At 44.6% G+C, this 14,171-nt stretch overlaps 1 protein-coding gene across 1 annotated transcript in view; it reads left to right on the top strand.

Annotated features, from left to right (window-relative positions):
• The first annotated feature begins 7 nt into the window (after positions 1 to 7).
• The window catches only part of Kel (kelch protein), a 30,724-nt gene continuing 16,560 nt past the window's right edge, over positions 8 to 14,171 (top strand). Inside the window, exons 1-7 of the mRNA XM_077677282.1 lie at positions 8 to 242; positions 340 to 468; positions 2,025 to 2,250; positions 5,551 to 5,726; positions 9,222 to 9,318; positions 11,247 to 11,513; positions 13,406 to 13,621. Coding sequence (XP_077533408.1) covers positions 190 to 242; positions 340 to 468; positions 2,025 to 2,250; positions 5,551 to 5,726; positions 9,222 to 9,318; positions 11,247 to 11,513; positions 13,406 to 13,621 — 1,164 coding nt within the window. The 5' untranslated portion in view covers positions 8 to 189. The remainder of the gene's footprint in view (positions 243 to 339; positions 469 to 2,024; positions 2,251 to 5,550; positions 5,727 to 9,221; positions 9,319 to 11,246; positions 11,514 to 13,405; positions 13,622 to 14,171) is intronic.

The raw sequence follows: 14,171 nt of genomic DNA, 5'->3' as shown, positions 1-14,171 counted from the left end.
ATGTTACCGCGTTACTGTCGGGAGCTGGGAACTTCCGGAAGCTGACACTGGTTGACGCTAAACCAGTGACGCTGATCAAAACAAACGTTGTTTTCGTCGGTCTGTCGCGCTTGTCTGTGCGCAAAATTCTTGTTGTCGATCGAATATGAACTATAAAAGTGTTGTGCTAAAGCATTAAGTCTTTTCATCATGAACAAGTCATCCTTTTACCAGGCGATGTCGTCTGAACTGGCCTCCGAAAGGTACAACGCTGGTTTTCACGCTGTCAACTGCAGGCGATCGTTCTGCCGCTGGATGCAGTCGAAAAAAGTGTATGTGCAATTTCATTTTATTTCGCAGCACCATGCTGGAGTTCAAGCTTCAGAAGATTGACCTGGGGAGGTCTCAGCACAGCTTGACAGAGCGGCCACCGTACAGAAACCAACATCACACGCAGAAGGCGTTCGAAACGATGAATATATTGAGGAAGTAAGTGAGCGCCGATTTCAAGCATTTTCATTGTACACCCGTACAAGGCTAATGCATGCCTATCAGTGGGGATCGGATCGACTAGCCGAGTTCTTATGAATGAATTGCATCTGTATGTGGCTGCGTGTTGAGACGCCGCTTTTTGTACCTTGATTGCAGGCTCAGTGTATTAATTTTTCCCCGTATTCGGACAGCGTAGTGCAAGCTGCCGTCGTATTAAATCATTGTTATAACAGTACAAACATAAACAGAGCTGCAGCGTGGTGCGTGAAGACAGCTGATGTTTAACCAAAAACTGGCTAGCTCATTGGTGCGACTGGCATTAAATGAGGCACCAGCAACATAATTTTTTTTTTGCACTTAGTTTGCATATGTGATCAAGCTGGCGATCTAATTAAGAAAAATGGTACGTATTAGAAAGTCAAGCATTGAAATCCATTGACTCATTCCTTTAACAGACTCGAGATATAGGATTAAATAGGCCAGCAGAAGAAATATTTCTTCTGCTGGCTGACCAGTATAATACATTTAAATGAGACTTGAAGCAGAGAGTTCTATTCTGTCGTCTGCCAAGCATTATGCTGTTATAAATGCTTCATCAAATCATTGTTGTCTAGTCTAGGCATTGCAAAACATAGTTGTGGATAAAAAAACAGCACCAATGAGCTAGGGACAACAAAAACATGGGGGCATTGTTACAGTGGCAAGCAGTAGCACCGTGACCATAAAGCACAGTATAAATAAACAAGATGGCAAGGAGTCTGCAAAAGTGACCTTATTTCGGACATTAAAGTTTCCAGCCTTTCTTCTGGTTCCTCTTCTTTCAGCCATTGCTTGGGTGCCTTGGACAGTCTGAAAACAGGCTACACTGTGCACATGTCAAATGAATGTGTGGTTGGGCTCTTTATGTGGATAGTAGCTGAAGGTTTTGTCCTCTACTCGTGTGTACTGCGAGTAGTTTGGCTTGTATTTAGCACCAGACCTTGTCATTTTCATCCTCATGGGTGGTATGTTTACGAGCTTCCAAAAAATAATGACTGTTGAGCTGCATGCCAGTCGAACCTCGTTAATTTGAACTCGAAGGGGCCCAAAAATTTGTTCAAATTAAAAGAAGTTTGAATTAACGAAAGCTATTTAAATACACACAACTTTGCCGGAACCGCAGTGTCAGTTCGAATAAACCAAAAGTTCGAATTAAGTGAGTTGACACTAACGAGGTTCAACTGTAACTACCTGCTTTGTCATCAGTTTTACTGTTGCCATCAGTTGCTGTGACTTACTTCTGCCTGCCAGCTAGCACTCTGTGCATTTATACTGCCGTCTGCCTATTTTAGTTGGAATGCATATTCTTGTGTTTTCTTAAAGATGTCCCAGTTTTCCATTTGTTGCCATTTCCATTTCCAGCTTTCCATTTGTTGCTAGGATGTGTGGTATAACCCACAGGTGACGAAACCCAATCTAGTTGGACCTGCTCTCGAGCAAAATAAAAGGTGTTAAAAAGTTTGGCCATCAAACAGAACAGTCCAGTTCTCATTTGCTTGCGCTGCACTTTTCAGGCAGAACTTGCTTTGCGATGTGACACTCGTGGCCGGTGCCACCGAGGTGTTGGCCCACAAGACAGTGCTGGCATCGTGCAGCCCCTACTTCTACGCCATGTTCACGGGATTCACCGAGAGCCGAGCCAACAAGATCACCCTGCAAGGCCTGGATGGGACTGCTCTGTCTCTGCTCATCGACTACGTCTACTCGGCTGAAATACAGGTCACCGAGGACAACGTTCAGGTTGGTGCCTTGGGCACGTGAGACATTGTTTGAGGCGGTTGGAGCTAGTTAAGGTGTGAGTAAAATGATGGAAGGTTCCCCTTGGAATACCTGATGACGTTTAGAAAAGTGCTGAGCATTTGTATCCAAATGCCTGGTTATTGGGCGTCTTCTCTGTGGTATGTGCGCTGCTCGTTGCATCATTTATGGAGAGTTAACCTGGAGAAATCCAGGGGAGTTGTTTTGGGAATGCACTACGTAGCTGTTGCTTCCAGCCTTGTAGGAACAGCTGCTCTACACACAACCAATCTGCAGTCGTTGGCTACAAGGCGCCTTCGCTTGCTACTGTGTTCAGGCCACTGTGGCATATTGGACTACTGTGTTCAAACCACTCTTGCGCATTTTCCTTACCTTCACGCGCCGTACTTTCCTTACCATGTTGAATGTGTGCCAGACACATTGAAAGTTTCTTCACAATGCACGATGGTGATTGTGCATAGGTAAGGTTGTTAACTTTCGAGTAAAACCCAATTTTCCCTGATTTTTACGCCCCGAACATGTTTCAGGAGAATCGAGTTACACCCGATTTCTTCCCGAATGGACTCTCTCAAGGTATCGGTCGGCACAATTATGGGATGACAGTCTGCCGTTCTCAATCAGTACTTGGTGGAAGCAAGCCCCACAAACACAGCTTTCAAACTTATTGAGTATTGGCATGACTCTGCCGCTCGCTACCCCAGGCTTGCAAATGCTGCACTGACATTCTTGTGCTATAGCTAACAGCAGCTGTGATGTTGAGAGAACTTTCTCGTGGCTGAAATACGTTCAACGATCGGACAGGTCTTGAGTGGAGACAGACACGGTGCGATTGCAGATATATGTAAACAAGGATGTGTAAAAGATCGATGACCAGCTTTTTGTTATTAAAACGTTTCATTTCTCAGAAATGCTCTTTACTGTCATCATTACTGATTCATTTTCAAACAAACGCCAAATTTCAGAGAGTATTTCCTAGAAAACCCTGATGCCTCCCGATTACCAACCTGAAATAAACACCAATTTTGACACATTGGAAAAGCTTGTGGCACCTTCTGATTTTAAACTGAGTGTATTACACAGCACATCTGTATATTTAACCCGAAAAAAAACAACAGATTTTCGGGGTACTTTTACAAAAAGAAAAACGATTTCTTTTTGACTATCAGTTTGAAAAATAGCACCTGATTTTTACCACCCCCGGTTTTGAAAAAATATAAAACCCGAAAATGAACAACCCTATGCATAGGTTGCTATTATGTTGCTTTTTATTCCTGTTTAACATTTATGCTGCTACATGAGGCATGGCAGTAAAAACAGACTAGGACATGAAACTTATTCGAGAACAGCCTACATTTCTGGTGAAGCTCACAGTTCTGTCATGCAGACCATGACAAGGTCACCTATATAATTGTCATCTATGATTGATTAATTCATGGTTGATTAATGATCAGTTTCTTTACTGAGGCTACGTTATTTGCTCATTTAAAAGCAGTGCCCTCTCTATTGTTTCCCTCCACGATTTGGATAGAATGGGGCTCCTGCTAAGCAAGCACGAAGCCGCTGTTGATTATCGCTATTTGGTGAAACCAGGTGTTGCTGCAGCTGTGTATATGACTTTCGGAATGTGACATATATGCTACCTGTTGTTGCTTTTGCTTCTTCCACTATGTGAAGGTTGGCCGTACAGCTAGAAACCCAAAAATATTGACAAAAGATGCACAGAAGGCATTCATTTCCTCGAAAAAAATTTTTGTTTTGTTTTATTGCTGATTTGAGAATTTTTCTTTCTTTGCTGACTTTATTCGTTTTTAAAGGTTTACCCAAGCTAGGCCTCTCATCTGGCTTGGTAGTAAGCTTGCTTTTGCTATGGTATAGGGATTGAAAGTGCTCACTTGAACCAGCATCAATGTTACTGTGCTGTGGCAGAGCTGCAGTGTAAACGTTCTAGTCTGGCTTTGTGTGTGTCCACCGTATTGTTTCTGCTTTCTCACCTTCTGCCAGTGCCTTGTGGTGTAAGCTGTCAGCTCAACTAAACAGGACAGAAGAGGAAGACTTCCCAAAATCTTCTTTTTAAACACTGTGATGTATAGTACCTTAATGTCCCAGTGGTAAAGAAATGTTTTGTAGTTTATCTGTGTCAAGTGTTGTATATTGAACTGTTCCATTCCTGCTGAAATTTTGTTATTCACACGTTACCACTAGGGTAAAGAGTGCTATTCTTCCTAAAAATGACACCATCTTTATTTCATTTCTATTTGTATTTTTTTTTTTTCAAGGGGTGAAAGTACATTTACACATAAGGTGGAGGGCAAGAGGCTACAGTCTGACGAGGTATCACCCTTAATTAAGTGAAAATCATGAATACGAAGATAATTGTTGCTGTCACATAGATGATATCCTGGAAAGATGGCTGCATGTAGTGTCAAATTCAATCTTATTACTATGGTTTAGAAAAAAAAAATTTCCAACCATGCAAGTTTAACAATAGAAGAGAGAAAAAAGTCTTTATTAAGGATAGGGTGAGCCTGTTGGGGGAAGTGGGTTAAAGGTTGGGGGTGAGGTGAAGTGGATTCTTGAATGAAGAGGGCCTTCATCTTCGTCAATCAACAGCCTATTAGGTCTACTGCATGACAAAGGCCCCCCCTCCCCCCTTGACCTCCAACCACTCCTGTACTGTGTTGCTCGAGTCCATTCGTTACCCCCAAATTTCCTTATTTCGTCCCTTATTGTAGGTGTTCTGAGAAGAAGAGTCATGTGAAGATTGCGTTGCAAAAGCCATTTAATAAAGGCTGAAAATTTCTTAGTTTGCCAAAAAGAATGCTGAATAAACTAAAAAAAAAAAAAAAACTGAATAGTTGCAACTGGAAACTAGCTTGGTTGACTAAAGAAATGATTCCTTTTTGTTTTGTCAAATTATCAGATAAACAGAAGATAATCTACAAGCAGGGACCACAGTTGATAACAGTTGACCAACCAAAAGCAACTTGATTTGCTATTATGCAGAGACTGCTTCCAATCAGTTGCTCCCCCCTGCCCCCTTTGGTTTTCTTTTGCTAGCCTGTAATTCTGTGGAAGTTTCTTCAATTTTCGGAGGTCTTGTTTCACACACTGCTGTGGTGTGGAAGATGTGCTGAACTCAGGTTGGTCTTTTAATTAAATGAAGTTTTGTGAGACTGTGTGTGTTTCTTTTTGCCCTATAAGATTTGGGCGAGAACATGGGTATGTGAGGTGACTGGGAAGCAGCGGGACTCCAACAGTGCTGGCCTTATGTCGCCCGCGCAGACCCTGCTGCCCGCAGCCAATCTGCTGCAGTTGAGCGACGTCCAGGAGGCGTGCTGCGAGTTTCTCCAAGCCCAGCTGCACCCATCCAACTGTCTCGGCATCCGTGCCTTTGCGGACCTGCACGGCTGCCTCGACCTGCTGGCGCACTGTGATACCTACATTGAGCAGCACTTTGTGTGAGTCTTAGTGCATGTCCGTTGTTTTAGTGCCCCAGAAACGTGCGGAGGTTTCCAACACCACTGTAGCCAGTCCGTCGCTCCTGTTTGAATGCTTTCTCTTTTTTTTTTTTTTTTTTTTCACTCTTTTTTTTTTCTCCTTTTCTGTTTTTCGTGAGCAGTATTCAGCAGACAAAATGTAAACTGCTATAGTGCAGCATGTTTCCCCATTAAATGATGTGTACATGTCTGCAAACTGGAGCACTGCTTTTTAAAGGAGCACTGACACGAAATTTTCATGTTAAGTTTTTTTTCCACCGCTATGGGTGCCTACCAGCCCACTAATCGTAGAATGGCACATTAGACGGTTGATAGCAGCATGTCAGCTTCAGTTTCCACTAAACGAACACCTAGGCGGCCGCCATGACAGGAGGGTGCTCGTGATGTCACCGTTCTCGTCACACCACTGCCAGTGTGGACAGGTACACGCCCAGGTTGACCGTGGTCTCTACCATCTCCGCGCGCCGGGCAGCATGACATCAGTCCCAAAACCATGACGTAATACACATGGTGGAACAGCGCACACCAACCACACCCAGCGCATTGGCCCCATCATGGGAGCTCTCACGTTGGTAGTTTAGGGCCAGAAGGAGCAGATGCCATCATGCTGATGCCGTCTGGGAAAGGGTATATCTGTTCTGAGCTTTCCCGTGCACGCAAAGATTAAAATGGATTTTTAAAAAATTCTGCAGGGATTCAGAGAATTGTCTAGTAATGCATAGCATTCTTATGCTGCTTGTCTTGAGTGTGAGTCAGTACAGCCAAATTTTGGGGTTTTTCTAAATCCTGTCCGACCAATTATCTCCGTCTGTGCTATTATAACGATTACGTTTGGTACTTTTGCGAAACAAGCAATATTGTGTAGATGCAGGGCGTTACATGTTTCACCCTTTTCCATAATTTTCTTATATTTTTGTTATTTTTTCAGTTTTTCAAAATTTCGTGCGACCAGTTATCTCCAGCTGCGCTACCATAATGATTACAGGTGGAACTTCCGTGATATCCACATTTTTGTGGAAATGCAGGGCGTTACACGGTCCTGTCTGTGGGGTACTCTGCAAAGAATGCTATGCATTAATATGTTATACAAGACGGTTGCCATGGAAACTTGCTGGGAGATACCTCCATATACAAAGGAAGCCTTTTATATAGTTATCCCAGCTCTGAAATTTCGTGTCACTGCTCCTTGTTTTCTTGGTCAGGGAAGCTTTTGCCACATGAAATGGTTGTACAGTGGGCAACGCTTGTCTACAACACTCAAGTGGCGTGCTCCAGACAGCACAGGGGATGTCTAGTGATAGCGCGCGGCATGAGCCTGATAGCATGAGAGCATGCGGGGCCTCATTAATGCGACTGCCACTTCTTTCCTCGCTTTGCCCTTCAACTTGGCTTCACAACCTGCTTTTGCCTTCAGTAGTGTGCTGCGCAAATTTTTCGTCTGCCTTGGTATACAGCCAGTCAAGTCATTGCTCTGCCACCCCACTGCTTGTGTACTGCGTTCACCATGCATAGATTTCTGCACAGAGCTTGGCTGGTTATATTCTCTGTTTCTCCTCACTCGTCGTAAGTTTCACATGTATCACCTTTTGCCTTAGAGAAGGGATGAAGTGATGAAATTTGTGTACGAGGCTTTGAACACATTTAGGTGATGCAGGATAGGAGCAATAGGAAGTGTTTAGTGGGAGAGGGGAGGGGGGAGGCTCATCTTGCAGTGGATGTTAGCGGGCTGATTTTTCAGTGGAACCAAATAGGTCAAATGAACTTCAGTTACGGCTTTGTTTGTATTTCTCCTGCATATGCCTATTTTAAACTGCACAAAAAGTTGCATGCCCAAATTATTAAAAACATTTTGCGTAAAAGACGTGTGTTATGGTCGTGTTTTGTGGCAGAATTTGGAAAAAGTTTCGCATCACTTCACATTACATAAATCAAGAACGTGTCTTTACCAATTGCACGTGCGTTGATAGATGACATTACTGATCGCCTCACGCAACCAAAGGAACTGTTGGTGTAGCCAGACCTTGATTTAATGACTCTCAGTTTAACGCATTCTTTTATGTTCGTCTTAATTTCTCTTAAGCAGAAGTAATTTAATCAAATTCATGTATCAGTGGAGTTTCCACAGCTTCATTATACCAGGATGCCACTGTAGTGTATCTAGCTCGGCAGTCAACTTTTTCTTCTTACCTTTGTGGGAAAAGTTTAATCCATATTAAGGAATTTGTTTTTTCTTAATACTATGACTTCTTTTCTTTACTTTCTGAATTCCTTTTTCAAAAAAATTTCTGCAACTGAGAGTGGTAACTATGCCCTTCTGTCATGATATAGAGATCTTCATAGTGGAAAATTCTCGTAATAGGTTGTATTCACTGGTGTGGCGCTCATGTCGCCAACCATGTGTTGCCTTAGCAACGGAGACGCGCAGACTCCGGCATAGCGGCACACACATGAGGCCGTCCCAACGAGTTCAAAAGCCTTACCTCGATGTTAACTAACCTTTTGCGCAGCGTCCTACAGCCTACCTGTCGCAAGACACGAGTGAAATTGTCGGAACAGGTCAACTGATTGCCAGCTGCCATGTTTTGGTATAGACCACACATTGCTCATCTGTCAGGGGCGCCTTTCCTTTCGGCCGCTTGCCGATAGATGTCGCTGGTCTCCCAGCTAATGATTCGCACACTGCAACGCTGCCGCGTATCTCAGTCAGCATGCGGGTGAAAATTCACAATTTCTTCGGAAGCATTATTTGGCTTTTGTTCTGAACAACTCTGCCGTGGGCAAGGTTCGGCACACGTATTGATATCGTGTTCACAGGCAACTGCGCTGCAGCGTAGGCATTTGGTGTCGTGCCGCTTCCTTTCGCAACCGCAGCTCCAATCTCCAGTGGTGATGCGGAGCTCTCTGGGGCAAGTAGAGCGTCACCACACAATGTCAGTGCAATTATTCATATCTTTTGACGACACGGCCGAGAATCGGGTGGTAACTGCGCAGACGACAAATACCCCCCCTCCCCCTCTTTTCCTGCGAGATGCGGACGCATGTGCAGACATGGCGGGCACTGTCATGGCGGTTTTTAGTGTTGCCAAGAGAAGAAATCACCCACTAAACTTTTATATGTGAATACCGTCTGTAGACTCTGAGATACAGAGGCTATCATTGTAAACTTGCTTTAGTGAAAAGCAGAGACCTTGCACATGTAGCTGGCACAAAAGTAACAATGTAAGTGTTCTAGCTAGACTCTTATCTGTGTGATTACAAGAATGAGAGTCTTGTTTGTTATTTTACTGTTTTGGCGCAGTAGTTTTTAGTGGTAAGCATGGAATTGAAATTGAAAGGAGGAAAAAAGGCCTTCAGAGCATCTGAAGCTGTAAGAGCAGACTTTCCACATGCAAACTCTCTGAATGAGCAGACCTTCCGTGCTCATCATCATGCCTTGTTTTGTTTTATGTCTTCCAGAGAGGTGACTGAAAATGAAGAATTTCTCGCACTCCCTGCAAATCAGGTGGCACATCTTATTTCCAGTGACCGGTTGTCGGTTCCATCAGAGGAACAGGTATGTGTTGCCATGCACAGGCTTTGCTACTGTCAGTACTAATGTTTGAAGCTATGGCACCTGGACTTCCTTGCTTTCACAAGCGCCTTGCATCATTGCCATTACGCATGTATATGAGCCCCTATTACTGGGCTCCCTCAACCTTATGTCCAATGCTAAGTGCTTCAATGTATTGAAGTGCCAATAAAGCACAGTGAAGTGGCTGATAGCTGCTGAATGAACTGCTAAAGCCCAGCATCACATTAAGAAAGCATATGTAAATAGCAGAGAAGAGAGAGAGAGAAGTTAAAGGAGCCATGAAGACAAAATGCAAGTTTGGTTCATTCAAAAGATTGCCTCGTTAGAATCATGCTGACACCACTTTTAACGTAAACTTCGCTCAAATAAGCTGTATAATTAGGAAAAAAGGGAATGGCCATGCAACCCACTAGCTCATTTCCCGCAACAGAACCTATGATGTCATACCAGCCAGCTCTGCGATTGGCGGAGGCCGGAAAAAGCAAACGCAAATTAGGCAGAACGTAGAAGCTTGCCGAACGAGCTATTTGCGCTTAAATTTAGGGCACATTCTTTTTATATCAGTAAGAATGGTGGGACAAAGAGTGCAAGTTACGAAAGAACACGTAAACATAGAAGTACCGATGCGTACTGCTGTTGGTACAGCGTGCACTATGCTTTGTTTAGACAAATTTTTGAGGACAAATTTTTTAACCCCTAAAGTGTTTTATTTTTGAGAAGTTCCTCACCAAATGTGTGTGTTTTTTTATTTCTGGTCTCAATTCATATATTGTACTAAAAGCCAACTTCTCAATCTTCAAAAAATACTTACACTACATACTAGGTCAAATCAGCACAATACAGTTTGTATCTGTACAATACATTGGAAATCAACTGCCCCTGCAATAAGAATACAAACGACATCAAGAAAACAGTTGCCTTCCCGCTCATTATTTTTTACTTGTGTGGGCTCACGAAACTTTGGCTATTTAACTTCAGAAGCTTCCGGATTGTGTTGTAAATTCCGATGCAGAGAATGGCGCCGGGCGGCTGTCAAGCACTCGCAATGTTCGCTTCAGAGATGCCCTTACCATCACCAGAAAAACAGCTCAATTCAGCGTCATCGCAGTCGTCTTCTCTTCTAGACACAAGATAAACTTCAGTGTCTGAACCATCTTCATTAGAAAATGATGACAAATATGGAAAGCTTCTTTATTTGGGTTGACGAGCCAGCAATGCATGCGTCACTGCCATCGGATGCCTTGTTTTCACTAAAAAACTGATCCTGTTGAACACCTTTTATCTTGGTATGCAGACAGGCTTTGTTATTTAGGAAGTGTTGACAGAAGCACCTTGGTGAAGTTGGTCGAGTGCTAAAGTTATAAGGTGCACTCCAAGAGCACCTACCTCAAGCTGTTTAGCTGCTTGTGGAGAAAACCGGTGCATGTTTGCGCCTGTCGCTTGGAAGCGCTCAAGGTTCGATATATCTGGGGCTATATTTTGGATGTTTTTTCTTGGGGGAATTTCTCATTTCCAACACCAACAAGGGGTTAATTTCGTGCATCCAAGTTCAATAAAATAACAATCGACATAATTGCGCTTTCGAACTTCAAAATACTTCAAAAATATTCAATGTTTCGTACTAATGTTTGTCAATTTGATGCCAAATCAAATATTTGATTATTGGCTTCAGTAATCAAATGGTTTGAGCGTGTGCGCACCCTTCCGATTTAATATATGTGGCGTCACTGGGGAGGCGGCAGGAAAGTGGCCGGGGTACATGTTGCCATGCCTCGTTTTGCTTTTTCTGCTTATCTCGAATGAAGTGAAGTTGCGTGCTGCTGTCTCTGTGGTCTCTCGAAGGAAAGGACAGAGGGGCCAGGACGGCTCCTCAGTTCACCAGACGCCCTTTCCCCCCGTATCCGTCGCAGGTGTTCGAGGCGGTGATGAACTGGGTGAACCAGGACCTGGGCAACCGGGAGTCGCAGCTGGGCTCGCTGATGGAGCACGTGCGGCTGCCCCTGCTCTCCCAGGAGTACCTGGTGCAGCGCGTGGAGGAGGAGCCCCTGCTCAAGGGAAACCTGCCCTGCAAGGACTTCCTCATCGAGGCCATGAAGTACCACCTGCTGCGCGCCGACCAGAAGGCCCTCTACGCCACGCCACGCACCAAGCCCCGCACCCCTGTGGGGCGCCCCAAGGTATGGGGTCTGTCCGGGGTCGGCCCGGCCGTGAAACGAGATTGCACATTGGGCAAGGCTGGCCCCTGTAGGCCGCCTCAGCATCGTTTTGTGGTGCGCTCAGCCTGCTCGATCAGGCTGCTGCAGTAGTGCCTTTTGTAGGTGGCCCGTTTTAGCAGCGTGCAGTGTTCATCATAGAGGTTCCCATTGTACTAATGCGGGCAGTAAAAAAAACTTGCTACTATGGGCACTAATATGGGATAATGAGGGATTGGGAACTGGTGAAATTCCCCACGAAATATTTTTCGTTTTTCTTCTGGTTTTTCTGCGCATACTTTTTTACGGGTTCTTGCCTTTATTCCATACTGAATTCGTGCAGATGATTGACATTTTGGACACCGCGTAACAATTAAACACAAAAAGATGCGTTGAGAAGCCAACTTTTTTTGTTACTGGTATGACTACCATAGGCATTTAATTTTCAGTGTGTTTAGTCACGCAACAAAACTTGTACTTGTAAGGCAGAGTGAACCAAGTTCACATTTATCCCTTCTGTGCTCTGCAAGGGGTGGCTTACTTATGCAACCGTGGTTTTCCCTCTTTCCATACCCACAATAATGCTCTGAGAACTGGTTCCCCGGCCCCTGTAAAGGCTCGGGCACTCCCTTCTTTTTCTAACCAGTAAACATTTTCTGTCTGCCTGCTGGAGTATCAGTTTGTGTCTGCTGCCCCATTCTAGCTCTTTTCTGGGAAAAGCTGTCTTTCCGGGAAACAGGCTAACAGCATTTTAGCCTGCGTTACTGCACCTGATACTGCATTTTGTGCACGTTTACATCATTGAACTCAAGCATTAGTATTATTTCGTAGATGAGGCATCAGGTTGCTGTAATTCCTTTGACATATTTTCAAGCCAGATTTCCACCTGATATTAAAAAAAGGAAACACGTTATGGTTTCTGCCAGAAAAAAAAAATTTGAAAAGCTTGCTCTTACCCTGAATTTTTACAAAGAGGTGTGGCATACTAACATAGCTATAGCCACTTGGAGCTTCGCTATTTTTACCATGAAAATGCGCACCCGGCTGATGTCCACAAAAAATTCCCGCAAAAAACCTAACTTGAATAAAAAATGCTAATTGAGATTTCAACTGGACGAAATCCTCTGTGGGGACAATATTTTTTATGTGCAGGCATGAATACAGATTTCTTCATGTATTTGGTTTATTGCACTGCATGTCGGGGATGCAAAAAAATTCGGGACCGAATGAGCGTGATTATCAGATGCTCCTTCCCTCTTTCATCGTTGGCAGTGGTACCCTGCCTGCAGCCCGCTGTCTCTATCACCGGCATCAACAGGTAGTTTCTGTCTAATAATCTTGGGGTCTGCAGGGAATGACAGGAAACTATCGTATTAACAGAAAAGTGGAAAACAGGCAAGGCATGAAAGCCTGCTGTCACTGCCGAAATGCAGGATTTTCTCATCTGCTCAGAGTAACTCAATAATTTCCAAATGTGGAAGAATAAATTAACGAATCAACCGCAAATGTGGAAATAGAGACTAACGTGAAATGACCATTTGACTCGGTGCTATTTAGAAGAGAGATCGAAGTACTGTTCCTCTCTGCGGTTTTCACCACTGTCTGTGGGGAGATGCGGGATTATGTGTCCCTCTCTTGCGTTCCTCTCGTGCTCGTGCGTTCCTCTCGTCAGTAGCAGGTTGGGATGGCGGTGAAGACGGTGGGATTGCTGTTGTGCATGGACAGAGACACTCTTGCCAGGAGCCCTGCATAGATCGTATTCTAAGGCCAGGAGCCCTGCTCTGCTGAGATGCCTGGTGCAGAACGGTCCTGCCATTTGCCGGCAGCGGAGCGTGGGCCTGTGAGTTGAGCACGTGTGTGTGTGTGGTGGTGTGCAGATGCTGCTGGTGGTTGGGGGGCAGGCCCCAAAGGCGATCCGCAGCGTGGAGTGCCTGGACCTGCAGCGCGAGCGCTGGCTGCAGCTGGCCGAGCTGCCCAGCCGCCGGTGCCGTGCTGGCCTGGCCCTCCTGGATGGGCGCGTCTTCACCGTGGGCGGCTTCAACGGTTCCCTGCGGGTGCGCACCGTCGACATCTACGACCCTGCAAGGGACCAGGTGAGTTTTTCAATACACTACGGCTGTACTGCTCTACTTGCACCAGCAGCGGTGTCGAAGGAGTTTCCGCTCGTGGGTATTGGGATCGAAATTCTTGGTGCTGTTCAGCACATTCTGTCAAGCAACCAGCAAAACAAATAACTATGTTAAACAAGCATTCGGCAAACATTTCAGTTGCATTTTTCCGGCATTCTCAGCCTGAATTGTTCTCGTGTGTTACTAACTTGGCCAAGTTTCACTTGTGCACATTTTTTCCACGGTCGCCCGAAATGCATTCAATTAAGGCTCTTGTGCATATTTTGTGGTGGTATAGGGATGAAAACTGAAATGTAAGCAGTCCGAGTTTCGGTGTCTTTCACCTTATCCACTCCTGCAAAGGTGAGGCATTGGTCTTGTACAGAAGTGGTGGATTCGTTGAAGCTAAAACTGACAAGATTGTGCCTCCAGTGGCTGAGAGCAGTAACAAACTCTACGCTAAATAATGGGCAACTTCTTCGTTGCCATTTAAATTAATATTTTGCGATTTGCAATATGAAAACTTGCATTTACA

The sequence above is a fragment of the Haemaphysalis longicornis genome, unplaced genomic scaffold (assembly GCF_048455015.1).
Source record: "Haemaphysalis longicornis isolate Haplotype H1 unplaced genomic scaffold, Haemaphysalis longicornis Haplotype H1 scaffold_1, whole genome shotgun sequence".
NCBI lineage: Eukaryota > Metazoa > Arthropoda > Arachnida > Ixodida > Ixodidae > Haemaphysalis > Haemaphysalis longicornis.
This window is presented reverse-complemented; position numbering and strand designations above follow the sequence as displayed.